The sequence below is a fragment of the Anoplopoma fimbria genome, chromosome 11, assembly GCF_027596085.1.
Source record: "Anoplopoma fimbria isolate UVic2021 breed Golden Eagle Sablefish chromosome 11, Afim_UVic_2022, whole genome shotgun sequence".
In the NCBI taxonomy this organism is placed as follows: Eukaryota; Metazoa; Chordata; class Actinopteri; order Perciformes; family Anoplopomatidae; genus Anoplopoma; species Anoplopoma fimbria.
Window position 1 is genome coordinate 14,829,126 of NC_072459.1, and position 13,374 is coordinate 14,842,499.

The 13,374-nt window shown below is 40.7% G+C and overlaps 1 protein-coding gene across 1 annotated transcript; it reads left to right on the forward strand.

Annotated features, from left to right (window-relative positions):
• Positions 1–1,838: 1,838 nt before the first annotated feature.
• On the forward strand, positions 1,839–12,651 carry LOC129098982 (alpha-2,8-sialyltransferase 8F-like). The gene is made up of 7 exons (XM_054608125.1): positions 1,839–2,500; positions 3,407–3,481; positions 3,592–3,666; positions 4,389–4,533; positions 10,663–10,775; positions 10,880–10,972; positions 11,051–12,651. Exons 1-7 carry the CDS (start codon positions 2,400–2,402, stop codon positions 11,526–11,528), a joined length of 1,080 nt encoding a protein of 359 aa, XP_054464100.1. The 5' UTR covers positions 1,839–2,399; the 3' UTR covers positions 11,529–12,651.
• The last annotated feature ends 723 nt before the right edge of the window (positions 12,652–13,374 follow it).

A 13,374-nucleotide genomic window follows, 5' to 3' on the forward strand; every position in this document is an offset into this window, starting at 1 on the left:
TGCTTCTGAAGAACCCCTTTCTGAGTAAGAGGGTGCTTCAAGGGTTTGTTGCAAGACTAACAGTTCCATTGAGAACTCTTTTCATCCAAAGAACCCCATCTGGAAGAAAGAGTTCTTCAAGGATTCTTGAAAGCATTAGGTGTTAAGATCCTCCCACTCCAAACCCTCCAAAAACATGCTTTTAACCATGACTGTTGTGGGTTGCGCTACAGCACATCAGCCTGGGCCCTTCAGTAGTCGCACAAGGATGAGTTTGAGATATAACCTTAAAAATATGGAAGCATTGAGACCAGCGCTATCAGAGTGGGTTCATAAAAATTTCCTTAGAATGTGGTGAGGGTCTGAACAGAACATCCAGGGTTCTGGTTGAACCATTCATTGTTGATTCGGGGTATAACAATTAATGTTAGGCTCAAGGTATAGTCCTCTAAAGGTTTTAGATGAAACCTTTATATAAAAGTTATACCAGAAAACCAAACGGTTTCCCCCATGGGGACAAGCCAAATAACCCTACATGATTCCAGTGTGCACCTTCATTTCTAAGAGTGGTTTATAGAAGATGTTTGCGCTTATGAAATATTGAATTTGACATTAAACATCTTCAATCATCCTTAGAATGAAAATTAGCAAAACCCAATGGTACAGTCATGTTGGACATGAATTTTGCACACAGTGACATCTGTAAACACGTCACACATTCAACATGAGAGGTCAAGCTGCTCACTGGAGTCACCAGATCTGCTCATCATTCAAGGAACCATTACCCAATGTGTGTTTTCAGAGAAACCCTGATGTCTGCCAAAATGAAAACTTTCCAAGAGCTCTTTTGTTTTGGGTTTCTGTGGGGTGGGGGGTTGCTGTGACACAGCCCAGCTTACTCAGCATGTAGTAACTAGGCAGCAATACTTTATTGCATGAAGCTCAATGTGGAGTTTTCCACTGGGAACTCAAATCAGGAAGGATAAATGCCTGGGAACTGGGTGTGGTGATCTGTTTGTGGGTGTTTATTTAAAATGCATCCCATACGCGCAACATATTTTACCATAATCCCACTTCAGCTTTACCTCCTAAATGTTATTCCCCTTCCATCACACGGCCAGCAATGCTGATCTTCTGAATGAAAGACAAACAACAAACATCTCTTCTGGGCATCAACTCCCCACCTCTTCTAGTTTTTGTCTCTCTGTCTGACTCACTCTGACTGCCTGCGTCTCTCATTTCTGCCGGCTGCTACGATAGTAACCCTGTTGATACAGCCAGCAGTGCAGCCATGTAAGAAGTAATTTACCATCTCAGCTGAGAGGAGACTTCCCTTCCTTGGCCCCCAAACCTCCAGCTCCCTCCCACCACATCCCAAACTAAACGCTCACTTTTTTTGTCAGGGGGTTGGAATAAAAGAAGCTTGTGTGTGTAGGTAAGAGTTTGGGGGTCACTCCTATTGGATGGTAAGCCTCTGCCCCTTGCATTCTCTGCCCCTCATTGGTTTTGAACATGTTTTCTAACACACACACACACACACACACACACACACACACACACACACACACACACACACACACACACACACACACACACACACACACACACACACACACACACACACACACACACACACACACACACACACACACACACACACACACACACACATTATTCAAGAGGCAAACTGCAGGCTAATTCAGTACAGGGCACTCATGTTACTGCCTCCTTTTTGTGCAACAGGGAGAGGGGCTTAAGGGATGTGGGCGGAGGATGGCCGGAGGAGGGAGGGGAAAGCAGAGAGGGAAGGAAGGCTGGGGCTCTGGGGTAGGGGCAGAGAACACAAGGAGCTTTGGGACAACGGTGGAAAGTAGGATAGTGAGTTTGTCTGCTTGAACACATGAGAAAAAGAGGAAAGAAGATGAGTGGATCAAAGAGACGTGACAAGGATTAAAGTAGTAGGATGTGGTGGAGCAACAAAAGACCGGATTTGTTTCACAAGACCTGGACACAAACAGGAGTGGAAGAAAAAACAAATAGAGGCGAGCAGAAGGCAGAGAACTTGCCTGAACAGGAGGCAGCAGCATAGTAGTAACTGAGGAGGCATGCTCTCACTCACCCAAGGAGGAGGGGAAACACTAAATAAACCCTAACAGACAAGAAGATTGTGAGGTGGAGGAGGGGTCAGCGAAGTAAAAGAAAGCATAAGAAAGCATCGAGGCAAAAGATTAACACTCCTGAAAGAGAGAGAGAGAGAGAGAGAGAGAGTGTGAGAGAGAGGTTGAGTCGAAGAGTTGGGAGGAAATCTGAAAACAGAGGGAGGGTGACAGAAAGCAGATGACGGGTGAGTGTTGAGCAAGCAGAGAGCGAGACACAAGGTGAGGGGTTCTTCCGGGTGAAGTTAGCAGGAGGTGAGAGGAATGAGGGGACATCTCTTGCAGTCATTCTTCTCTTTGGTGATCACTCTCTTCTTCTTGGGGAGCCTGATGACCACTCTCATCTGGTACATGGTCGACACCAAGTAAGTGTGTGACTACCTTTTCCACACAGCACTTTTTTCAATCCTTTTTGATGTTTGTGTTTTGGGTGCTGGAGGTGTATATGTGGAGACAAGATAAAGAAGAATGCTGTTCTGGGGTTTGCCCTGGGTGGAGCAGTATAATGATACAGGGCAGAAATAGAAGCATTTTTTTAGATTTTAGTTTTCGCTTTGGCAGTTTTTCCACTCATGTCATCTACTTAGTCAAAACACACAAAGATGGGAGATGTAGTTTGTGAGAAATGACTCTGACGTGTATCTGTGTGTATCTGTGCTTAAGTGTCCTGATTTATCTCACAATACAAAGTAATCTTAAAGTGAAGATACTAGAGAAATTTGAAAATTGCCACTTCTTCAATACAAAATACAGGACAGGTTAATTTCCCTTTCAAAGGCGATTTTTTTCTAACCTTAGAAGTATTTGAAACTGACATATTAGAGGCAACCACACCACCTGAAATTGAACGGGATTCTATCAGACATTTTGTTTCTTAATCTTAAACGTATAAACAGGAAGAGATGAGGATACAGAACTACAAGCAACACACACACATATTTCCTGTTGCAGTGAAGCTTGTACACTGTGTGTTCTTTTATTGCTTATGAAATTGACAGATTTACCACCGCTCTCAACCATGTCAATGGGAAATCTCTGAATGCAAAACTTGGTATGATTATTCTATTTGCTTCAGTGTTTATTGAAGTTAGAATTCACATAGAAAACTCCATGCTGAACCACTTGAGCCTATAGTTCCCTTTTTCAAGATCAACAAGCTGTTGACTTAGTTAGGATTGTTTCATTCAATGACTATGTGTATGGAACCAAATAATGCAGCTTCATTCAGCCTTTTACTCACCTGTCCTGTGTCCTCCTTGTTTGTGCCACAGTAATGTGAAACCTCAAAGGCCATCTCCTCAAAAGAAAAGTGACCCTCAGCCGTCTGAACTTTGTAAAGGCTGCAGGTGAGAGCAAACACCATCTTTAACATTTTTGTTTATGCCATCATCACATCATGACATGTCAGCCCAACAGGGATAACACACTTGATTGTGTGTGCGTGTGTGTGTCACAGGGAGGTCATCAACAAAGTAATAGAGCGTTACTCTAAAACCTGGAAGAAGCAGGAGGAAAATTACCAAAAATTCAGGTAAGAGATACGATGATAACGACGTGATTTCATTCACAATTTTTAGAACAACAAAACATGTTGACAGATTTGCAACCGATTGTCCATGCAAACTGTATCACCTGTGTCCATGGTCGCAGGAATTGCATTGTATTGTAAAACATTTTTTAGTTATAATAGCCATTCAGATCATAAAATCCTTCTAGGTCTCAGTTGGAAGTTTGAGGGAGCTGTCAGTACAACCCAAAACATGAATACGTGTGTAAAATATTTCTCATTTGTCATAAATACCCGAAATCGAAAGAAGATCCTATTAAGTCTGGTCTCATATATGACCTCAATCTCTACTCGCTTCAAATATATGAACAAAAAATAAATCTAGGGTTAGGGTTAGGGTTATGTGTTTGCTTTTTATATTGTTAGAAAGATGATCATTTGCAGATGTAAAAGGAGAAGTGGAAATAGAAACTTTGGTTAAAGAAGAACATGCAGGCAGACTTCTACCACATGGTCTAAATATAACATGTATTTCGGTCATGTGAGTTACAATAAAACAGAGGGGACTTCACCTGAAGGACCCAAGACTGCTTTCACTCAGATCTTCTTACTGAAATGAAATCCTTATATGAAAGAAGAAACATTTTCAATTCAATGAGCTCCTACTGAATTTATCAATTATGAAGCTTTTACAACAATCCAGACTGTCCTGTATATTATTTAACAAAGTCTTTGTGGTTCCACAGATCTCAGCTGAGCAGCAAGTGCCATGGTTTTGACAAGGCCATCATTACCCAGGCCAACACTCCAGTGGGAGCAAAGCTTGTGTATGACGGAGAAAAGAAGAGGACCCTCCAGGTGACCCCAGAGATTTTTAGCACCTTTGCAAAGGTATGTTCTTTGGCTTTTATGAATATTTACCACTGCTTGTTTGGTGTCTTGATTCCTCTAATGATTTACCACAGGCATTATTTCACTGCTTTGCTCTTGGAAGTCCTGCCAAAGGTCATGTTTCTACTCACATGTTGTCTCTTTGACGCACACAACTACACATGTCTTTTTGGTAAGGGGCTCTCAAAATCAGACCAGATACCTTACTGAGCTGGAGAAAGTCTGTACTGCTGGGCTCTGCACTTTCTATTCTCTATTTGCCATGACCAGTCAACACATTTTGGATTAACCATGCAACACACTGCAAGTGAAGGCAGTGTCTATATAGAGATTGGGCAATCAGATTTGAATAGTTCACAAGTTTACAACTCTACAACTATATGTTATTTTAAACAGAGAGAATATTGATCTTCTGGATTTTAAGAATTTGTTATGAACATTTTGTTAAATATTTAACTTAGGGGCACTGAACTATTACCCCCTTCATTTTTCATCTGTAAAAACAGAATCATAAAAATTCAAGTTATGACACATTAAACCTGCAAAATCATTTTTGAAATTGTTAGATTTTTGACCACTGACAGATAGGAGGATATAAGTCATATCATTTATTGAAAATAACTCAAAATGTCAAGTAATATTTATAGGATATTAGTATTTAGTTATTTTATGCATAAGTAATATTGTTTAATTATTCTAGACGTTTGCTGATTTAAGTTAGATTGTTTGCTATATTAAGATAGCTTTTCTATTGATGGTCATTTGTTTAGTTTAATAATATTTTTGTTGTTGTTTAGTATTCTTAGTTTTGGGTTTGGTAATTTGTTTCGAATTGGGTAACACTGTGGGCATCTGCGGTTATATACAGGAGTAGGCAGGTATAGGACCAGCATGCACCGGGGTGGGCCTATGGTTTTTTACCAGCGCAGGAGAGTCAGCAACAGGTTTTCCTTTGTACTTTTGTTTGTTTGCCTTCTTTGTTTGACCAAATAAATCATCAGAAACACAGAATTCTGTATGGACAGTAACCTCTTTTGCTTCGTAAACCACAAACCCATGGTGCTTCAGTGGCCCTTTAAGTTTGTTTTAGGATTTTTCGTACAATTGGCCACTACATAAAGTAAAAAACCTCACCCTTGGACTCAAAGTAAAACCTTGCCCTTGGACTCAAAGGACGGATCCCTCTTCATTGGATTGGTTGGATCGTTTAGGATTTTGGACGCATTGTTTCATTCATCACGCTTTTGAATTCCACATCAGCGGGAAAACTGCTTTCGGCCCAGATCAACAGATCGCTGAACCACAAGAAACTGATACGTGATAAGACTGCTGTATAGGAAAATGGCCAAATGAATGGAGTTTGAAAGTCAATATTCACAGTGATGTACAAGTTTCATTAAGTTTGAGAAGCCATTGCGTTGAATTGCTGCATGTGATCATTGGGCAACAGCTTTACGCACCACTATCAGCGGCTTTCATTGAACAAAAACCCGACTTCAGTGTGTCTTTGTGTGATGAATTGGATCTGATTGGCCAGTAAGCACCTTTTCTATTTTTGTGCTGCATTCATGTCCGATGCAGATTTTAATTGACGTGCAACAAGTTTAGAAGAAACATTCAAAATGTCTGACGTTAAGGCGAATGAGGTTGAAACGCCGTCAGCAAGAAGAGACATTAAATTAACTTCTAAAGGCTTGGGCTTCTACACGGCAACCTCAAACCCAAGCTCTGACTGAGAGCTATCAGAATGACATTGTAAACATTATGCAAAGACAAAATGGCATCGCTGCTCTGTTGGTCCAGCAAAATATGTGCTCTGCCCTTCCTGTAAGAAATATTCCTGTGTTTGATGGACACCCTTTGCAATACATGTCTTTCATCAGAGCTTTTGAAAATGGAGTGGAGGAGAAGACATTTAACAGGAGTGACTGTTTACACTTTTTGGAACAATACACCTGGCGACAGCCCAGAGACTTGGTGTGCAGTTGCCAACATCTACCACCAGAGCAGGGATACCACAGAGCCAAAAGTATTCTAGCAAAGCACTTTGGAAATTAATACAAAATTGCATCTGCGTATATGGAAAAGATTCTCAGCTGGACGCCTGTTAAAAATGAAGATCTCAGAGCATTACAATCATTCTCCCTGTTTCTTCCAGGATGCTCAAATCTAACAGAGCAAATGATGCATATGCAGGAACTGGACTTACCATCCATTATGAGGAACATCATCTTGAAACTTCCTTATAAATTAGGGAAAGGTGGAGAAATGTTCTTGTGATCTGCGAGAGCGAAGTGGCCGGAGAGCACTGTTAAAAGATCTTGTTGCCTTCATTGAAAAGCATCACTCAGTACACAGGAAACAAGACCAAGTCTTCCTCTGTTTACAACTGTCTGTTTTGTTCTCAAAATTGCCATTCATTGGATAAATGCTCAGAGTTTAAAGTGAAAGGACATCGTGATGAAATTAATTTTTATCAAGGAAGAGGGTATTTGTTTTGGTTGCCTGAAAGTAGGCCACACAAGCAAAGACTGCAGGAGTCGATTGGATTGCAATGTGTGTCACCAAAATCATCCAGGAGTCCTTCACAGAAAGCTGCAGGAAAAATGAACAATCTTACAACAAGCCCAACAGTCTGTGAGCCCTCCAAGTGTTTCAAATGCAATGTCTCAGACCTGTGGCCATATTGCGGCCGGTTATGAAGATAATTCCATCTTTTCTATTGTTGCAGTCAAAGTCAAGAGCCAGAGGGGTAACAAAACTGTGCAAATATATGCCTTTTTGGATTCAGGGAGTTCAGACACATTCTGTATAGAGAACCTGGAAAGAAAATTGAACTTGAGGGGTAAACAAACAAGTATTGTTTTGAGAACAATGGGTCAAAAGAAGATTGTTAATGCACATTTTCTGTCAGGTCTTGAAGTGTCTGGTATGAGCACAACTGATTTCCTTGAGTTATCTGATGTCTTTGTGACGCACACAAAATGTATGGTCACATTTTTGTTTATTTGATTAATATTTGATATGATGTGATTTTTTTTGTTATTTGGAAATTTCAAGAGCTGTCAAATGTACTGTCTTAGTTAAAAATATCCAATGAAATAGAATAATCTATTATACTAACTTCCTCAGAAGTATATTTCAACCTATGGCCAATAGGTGGCAGTGCAGCGCTGTGGTTTAGTCTCGCGACTCTGGAGTTGTATGTGCGCGCGCAACGTCTTCCCATAGCCCGGGAAAACTTTTAATGCAGAAGCCACAGATCTGCCTGCTTCATCATTTATTCCTGTTTTCTCAGGCAAACATCATCTGTATTCAGGCTCTCTAAAACTGAGACCTGTAACAGATTTTACCTCAAAAGACCATGCCTGTTTCTTCACACAATGTCCCACGACAGGAGGATCTTTATCAATGGTCTTATCTCAAGGATGTCAAGCTCCACAACATTGATGCAGGTGTTGAGCTACTAACTAGAACTGATGCTCCAAAAGTGATGGAACCTTGGGAGCTGATAAACAGCCAGGATGATGGACCATATGCAGTCAGAACCAGAGTTGGTTGGGTCATTAATGGACCACTTTGTGGCAGAAGCAGTAGGAGTAAGAGTGGCTGCCCTGCTGTAACAGCCAACCAACTCTCTGTGGAACATCTGCAAGGAATGCTGGTTAAACAGTATTACCATGACTTTAATGAGAGATCATCAGAGGAGCAGATTGAAATGTCCAGAGAAAATATCAAGTTCATGAATGTTATGAGCAACACAACAGTATTAACTGGAGACCATTACTGTATAAAGTTACATTTCAGAAAGGAAAATTCTGTCTTGCCTTACAATCACTGCGTTGTAGAAAAGCGCCTCCGGAGCCTGGAAATAAAATTTGAGAAGAATGTCCAATTTAAGGAGGAATACATCGCATTTCTAAATGACATGATAACTCAAGGATATGCTGAGATGGTACCTGCTTATCAACGAGAACAAAGTGATGGAAACGTATGGTTTATCCCTCATAATGGAGTCTATCATCCCAGAAAATGCAAACTGAGAGTTGTTGTTTGATTGTGGAGCAACGTATAATGAAGATTTCAGTTTTTTTTTCTTTCTTCCTCACTCTAGAATATAGTTATCTTGATTTTGACCTCAGCTCTATCCAACTCTATATCACACAAGACAAAATATTTTTTAAAGCATAAAAACAATAAAATACTCTAACAAAAGAGACTCATACACACAAAGCGCAACAAAGCAGCCATGGGATAAAAACACCAGTTAAGTAATGGCAACAGGTTTAATGTATTTCATGTTCGCCATCTCACTTAGGCATGATAGAGTGGAAAAAATTGCCCTGGCATAGGAAAAAAACTCTGAACAGGGGTAAAAGAGTCCAATTCTAACAGGAGTGGGGCAGCAATAAGAGTGCAGGCAGGTGCAGATTCAGGAACGGGTACAAGTTCAAGGTAACAGGACACAGGATACAGGGTATGGAATTCAGAGGTTGGAGAGCAGCATTGATAACCTAGCAGGGGATGAGTGGAAATGACCAGGTGAATGAGAGAATGGCCGTGGAGAAGTGAGAATGTGTCTGAAGGTCGGAGCAAATAGGCAGAATGGAAAAAGGAGGACTCAGGCAGACTTTGTAACACTCATCTCTTTCCACAAAGATCTGGAAAAGTGGAAGTGAGATTTCTTTAATTGTTCAGCCTCAGTGAGTGACCTTCACATCGATGTAGATTGACCACAGACTTAAAGTATACGCTGTATAATTTTCAGGAATTAAACTGACAACTGCTGAGTCATCTGCAAGTTTAAAGCTGCTAGTGTGCTTCACGAGAGCTTGTCGGATTGCTTCATAAACACGCTGAATCCGACAAGTTGACTTTCACACCCTCTTTGTACTGTGTTTGGCCAAGTGTGTTGAGGTGAGAAAGGAGCCCAGTTTTGAACCTCTTTCTCTTGTTCTATTTTATTTTTTAAATACATTTTCATGTAAACAACCTTCCAGGAGACACTGGGGGACCATTTTACCATAGAAAATGGTTTCACATCTCCCCCCTTGCTAAGACGGTTGGCTTTTCACTCAACGTTTGAGCATGGTTATTTGAATTTGTGTAAGTCGATCGATTGTCTGTTTCAGATTACTCACAGAGGGAGGAGGGTTTCAAAGATATACGACAAGCAGCTGAATATTCCAGGATATGTCACATTTAGTTAGATGTTGTAATGAAGCGGCAACCTCCAGGTCTGAAAAATGAAGCCAATGTGGAAGTGCCTTAAACTTACATTCTTTCTAATAGCCATCAGGGTCAAGTCAAATCGTATAGAAGTCTATGAGAAAATGACTCTACTTCTCACTTGATTTATTACCTCAGTAATACATTGTAAACATGAATTTATGGTCTCAATCACCAGTTTCAAGTCCTTTTTAATACATCGTGACATTCATTTAGTAAATTATGGTCCCATTTTGAGTAAGCATGAAGCAGAATAGGCTTTAGCGCACTTGTGATTGACAGGTTGCTACCAAGGCGTCGTCAGGTCTGGGTGTTGTCTATGTTTTCATCTAACAACTTTAACCCTTTAACAGTGTGTATTGTTCATGAAAGTTAATATTAACATTTTGGTCAATACCATAGTCCACACACCAATGGGGGAATTCATGTGGACCACATCAACTTTTAATATACAGTGTCACACTGTTGATACCCGAAGGTTTACCAGGGGCACCTAGATTTAAACTGGGAATATTTGGTCTACTGTCAAATGCTCTACCACTGAGTTATATACCATTTTTTATGCCACCCAAGAAGTTTCACTGATAAGCAGAGCTGCAATCTTGAAAAAGATAAATAGTTGCCTCCATATTTGCCAACAGTCAGACTGTATTTCAAATTTAAGGCAGTTTTTAAATCTTTTTAGATTGCAAAAGATTACAGAAAATCCAGGACTCTGAAGCCACTTAACCAGAGAAAGAAGGAACCTTCATGTTGTACATTAGCAAATTAAATAAAAATACACACACACACGTAGGAACTAAAGCCAGTTATAGATTTAACTCCCCTAAAATGGCTCTTTCAGTGTCAGTATAGTTTTCTTTTGTTTTGTAATACATTTTCTGTTGATGTTAATTCCAGGAGCATCCGTTCCAAAATAAAATATGGGACACGTGTGCTGTTGTTGGGAACGGTGGGATCCTGACCAACAGCAGCTGTGGGAAGACGATTGATTCAGCTCAGTTTGTTATGAGGTGAGAAAGGTGTCTAGTGTACTGGACAACCTTAATCAACATAATTAAAACTCATCTCTGTGGAAATTCTATAAAACAATACCTTCATCTTCTGTGTTTTTCAGATGCAACCTACCTCCCTTGGACAAAGGCTATGAGAAACATGTGGGCATCAAGACTGACCTTGTGACAGCAAATCCAAGCATCCTCTTAGAGAAGTGAGCAAATGGATGAATCACCGGCCCTTAAAATGTTCCCTTTTGTCATGTTGCTAAACATCTGCTGTTTATAATCAGGTATGGGGCTCTGATGGGGCGTCGCCGTCCGTTTGTGGAGAGTCTGCGTAGCTATGGCAACTCCCTGCTACTCCTTCCCGCCTTCTCCTTCGGCTTCAACACTCCTGTGTGTCTGCGGGCCGTCTACAGCATTGAGGACTTTGAAAGCCCCACCCGGCCCGTCTTCTTCAACCCTGAGTACCTCCAGAAATTGGCCCTCTTCTTGCGCTCCCAAGGCCTTCGAGCACCACGGCCCAGCACCGGCATAATAATGGCTAGCCTGGCGCTGGAACACTGTGCCAATGTGCACCTGTATGGGTTCTGGCCCTTCAGTAGTCACCCCCACGGACTCCACGCCCTGACTAACCACTACTACGATGACAGACAAACTAAAAAGAAATTCCACTCCATGCCGGCAGAGTTTGACCTCTTGTTGCAGCTGCACAGTCAGGGGGTGCTCAGGCTTCACCTGGGAGATTGTCCACCAGGTGAAAGGTAGTTCCCAGACCCAGGGGCAGCTGACAGGACAAGCGTAAAGTGCCTCGTTTGTAGCTCGGTTGCTGATGAAGTTTTTCATGTAATTTGGAATGAATGGACAGATCTCTTTTTGCTGATGACATGTGTCCAAGCAAGGTGGATGCTTGGACTTACAATAAATGCTGAGTTGGCCCATAAGCAGCAAAGACAATTGCACTAAAAACAAAATACAACAATTCTAATACTGTTAACATTATAGTATTGCAATGGATCTTAACTGTATTTATTATCACAAATGTTCCAGCTGGAGTCTGGAGGGAGCTACTTTGATTTTAATGGAAATCCTTTGTGGAAGTCGACATTGTAGTGCCTTCTTTTGGATCAAACTGAATGTATTTTGAAGAAAATGGAATACCTCCTTTACATTAATATTGCTGGACTAAAACAATTTAAAATGTAATGAAAACTGCTGCACAATGAATGTAAAGATTTTTTTGACATTCATTTGTTAAAAAGTTTATCACACATTTAACCACTTAGAAAAATATTCTAGGAACTCTCGAGGACAAATGTATGGTACTCACACATTTTAATCACACAATTTTTGTATATGGATGGTGCTGGTTGTGGAACATTATTTCTGGAAACTTGTTATCACTTCACATAACTGACAACTGGATGTGTTACAGACATGAGATAAACCTCACATATTGATACAATGGAAACAAACACTTTTAAAGTTTATGTAGATGCTAACTCAATGACGTCAATGATGTAAGGTGATATAATGATAAGGAGTGGGTGAATTTTGGGTGAAAATTTGAACCTTTGGTTTGAATGTAACATTTGCATCAAGACTTGGGTGGCTCTTGTGTAACTGGGGGTACTGCCTTTCATGCTGATACTTATAAAGTCTTAACAGTTATTTTGTCACCCAGAACAATAATGTACAAGCTATAAATGATCAAACTTGAGAACTCTTGATGAGCCAGTTTTAGAATCTTTTTTTTAAGTGAACATCGAGGTGAGAGGGATAATTAATTCAAAGTGAATCAGTGAATAAATATTTATCACAAAAAGGTGATTTGTATGTAATAAGTGGCTGGATCCGAATCCACTCGTCAACAAAAGCTTCCCCCCAGGCGACTGTCTTTTAGCCATTAAGTGTCCCCAAACTTGCCAGGATTTAGCATTAAAATGCAGTATGTTGTTACAAACCACAGATTTGGCCCGAACACCATATGATCCACTGGTAATTAGCATAGTTTCGCACAGCGCTTTATATGTTTCCAAGGTTGATTCTCTTTTTTCAGACCTTACATAGCATTTAAACCTCATATAAGACATATTCCGGTGTAGTGCATTTGCAAATGCAAGAATCTATAATGTTCTGTTCATTATTTAGCCTAATATTTTTCCATATTAGATGCAGCAGGCACATCAGCAGCCTTTACATTTCTGCACTTCACTAAGTTTCTCCTGTGTGTCCTGCTGCAGGGCATCCCACAGTTACGGAGAGGACCAAAGACGCAAACATCTGGATGATGCTTTTACGGGGAGAAAACAGGGCAACACAAATATATAACTGTGCCACAGGGTAACTCTCTTGACCTGGATAGCTGCTTGACAACACTTCTTTCTCCTAATAAACAGAAACATCTGAGTCACATAACCTTAAAAGTTTTAGAAATGTGAGGCCAAGCTGCCAGTCATTTAGACTCTGGGCATATCCTCAAAATGCCCCTTTCTCACTTTTATAGGTGCTCCCTCCTTTGACAGGAAGTCGCCCTCTAGTGGCTCCAGCTGGCTCTAACTGCAAAGTATCACGGGCCGCCTGTCATCTATTGTATGTTAGTTTGAGTCCACGG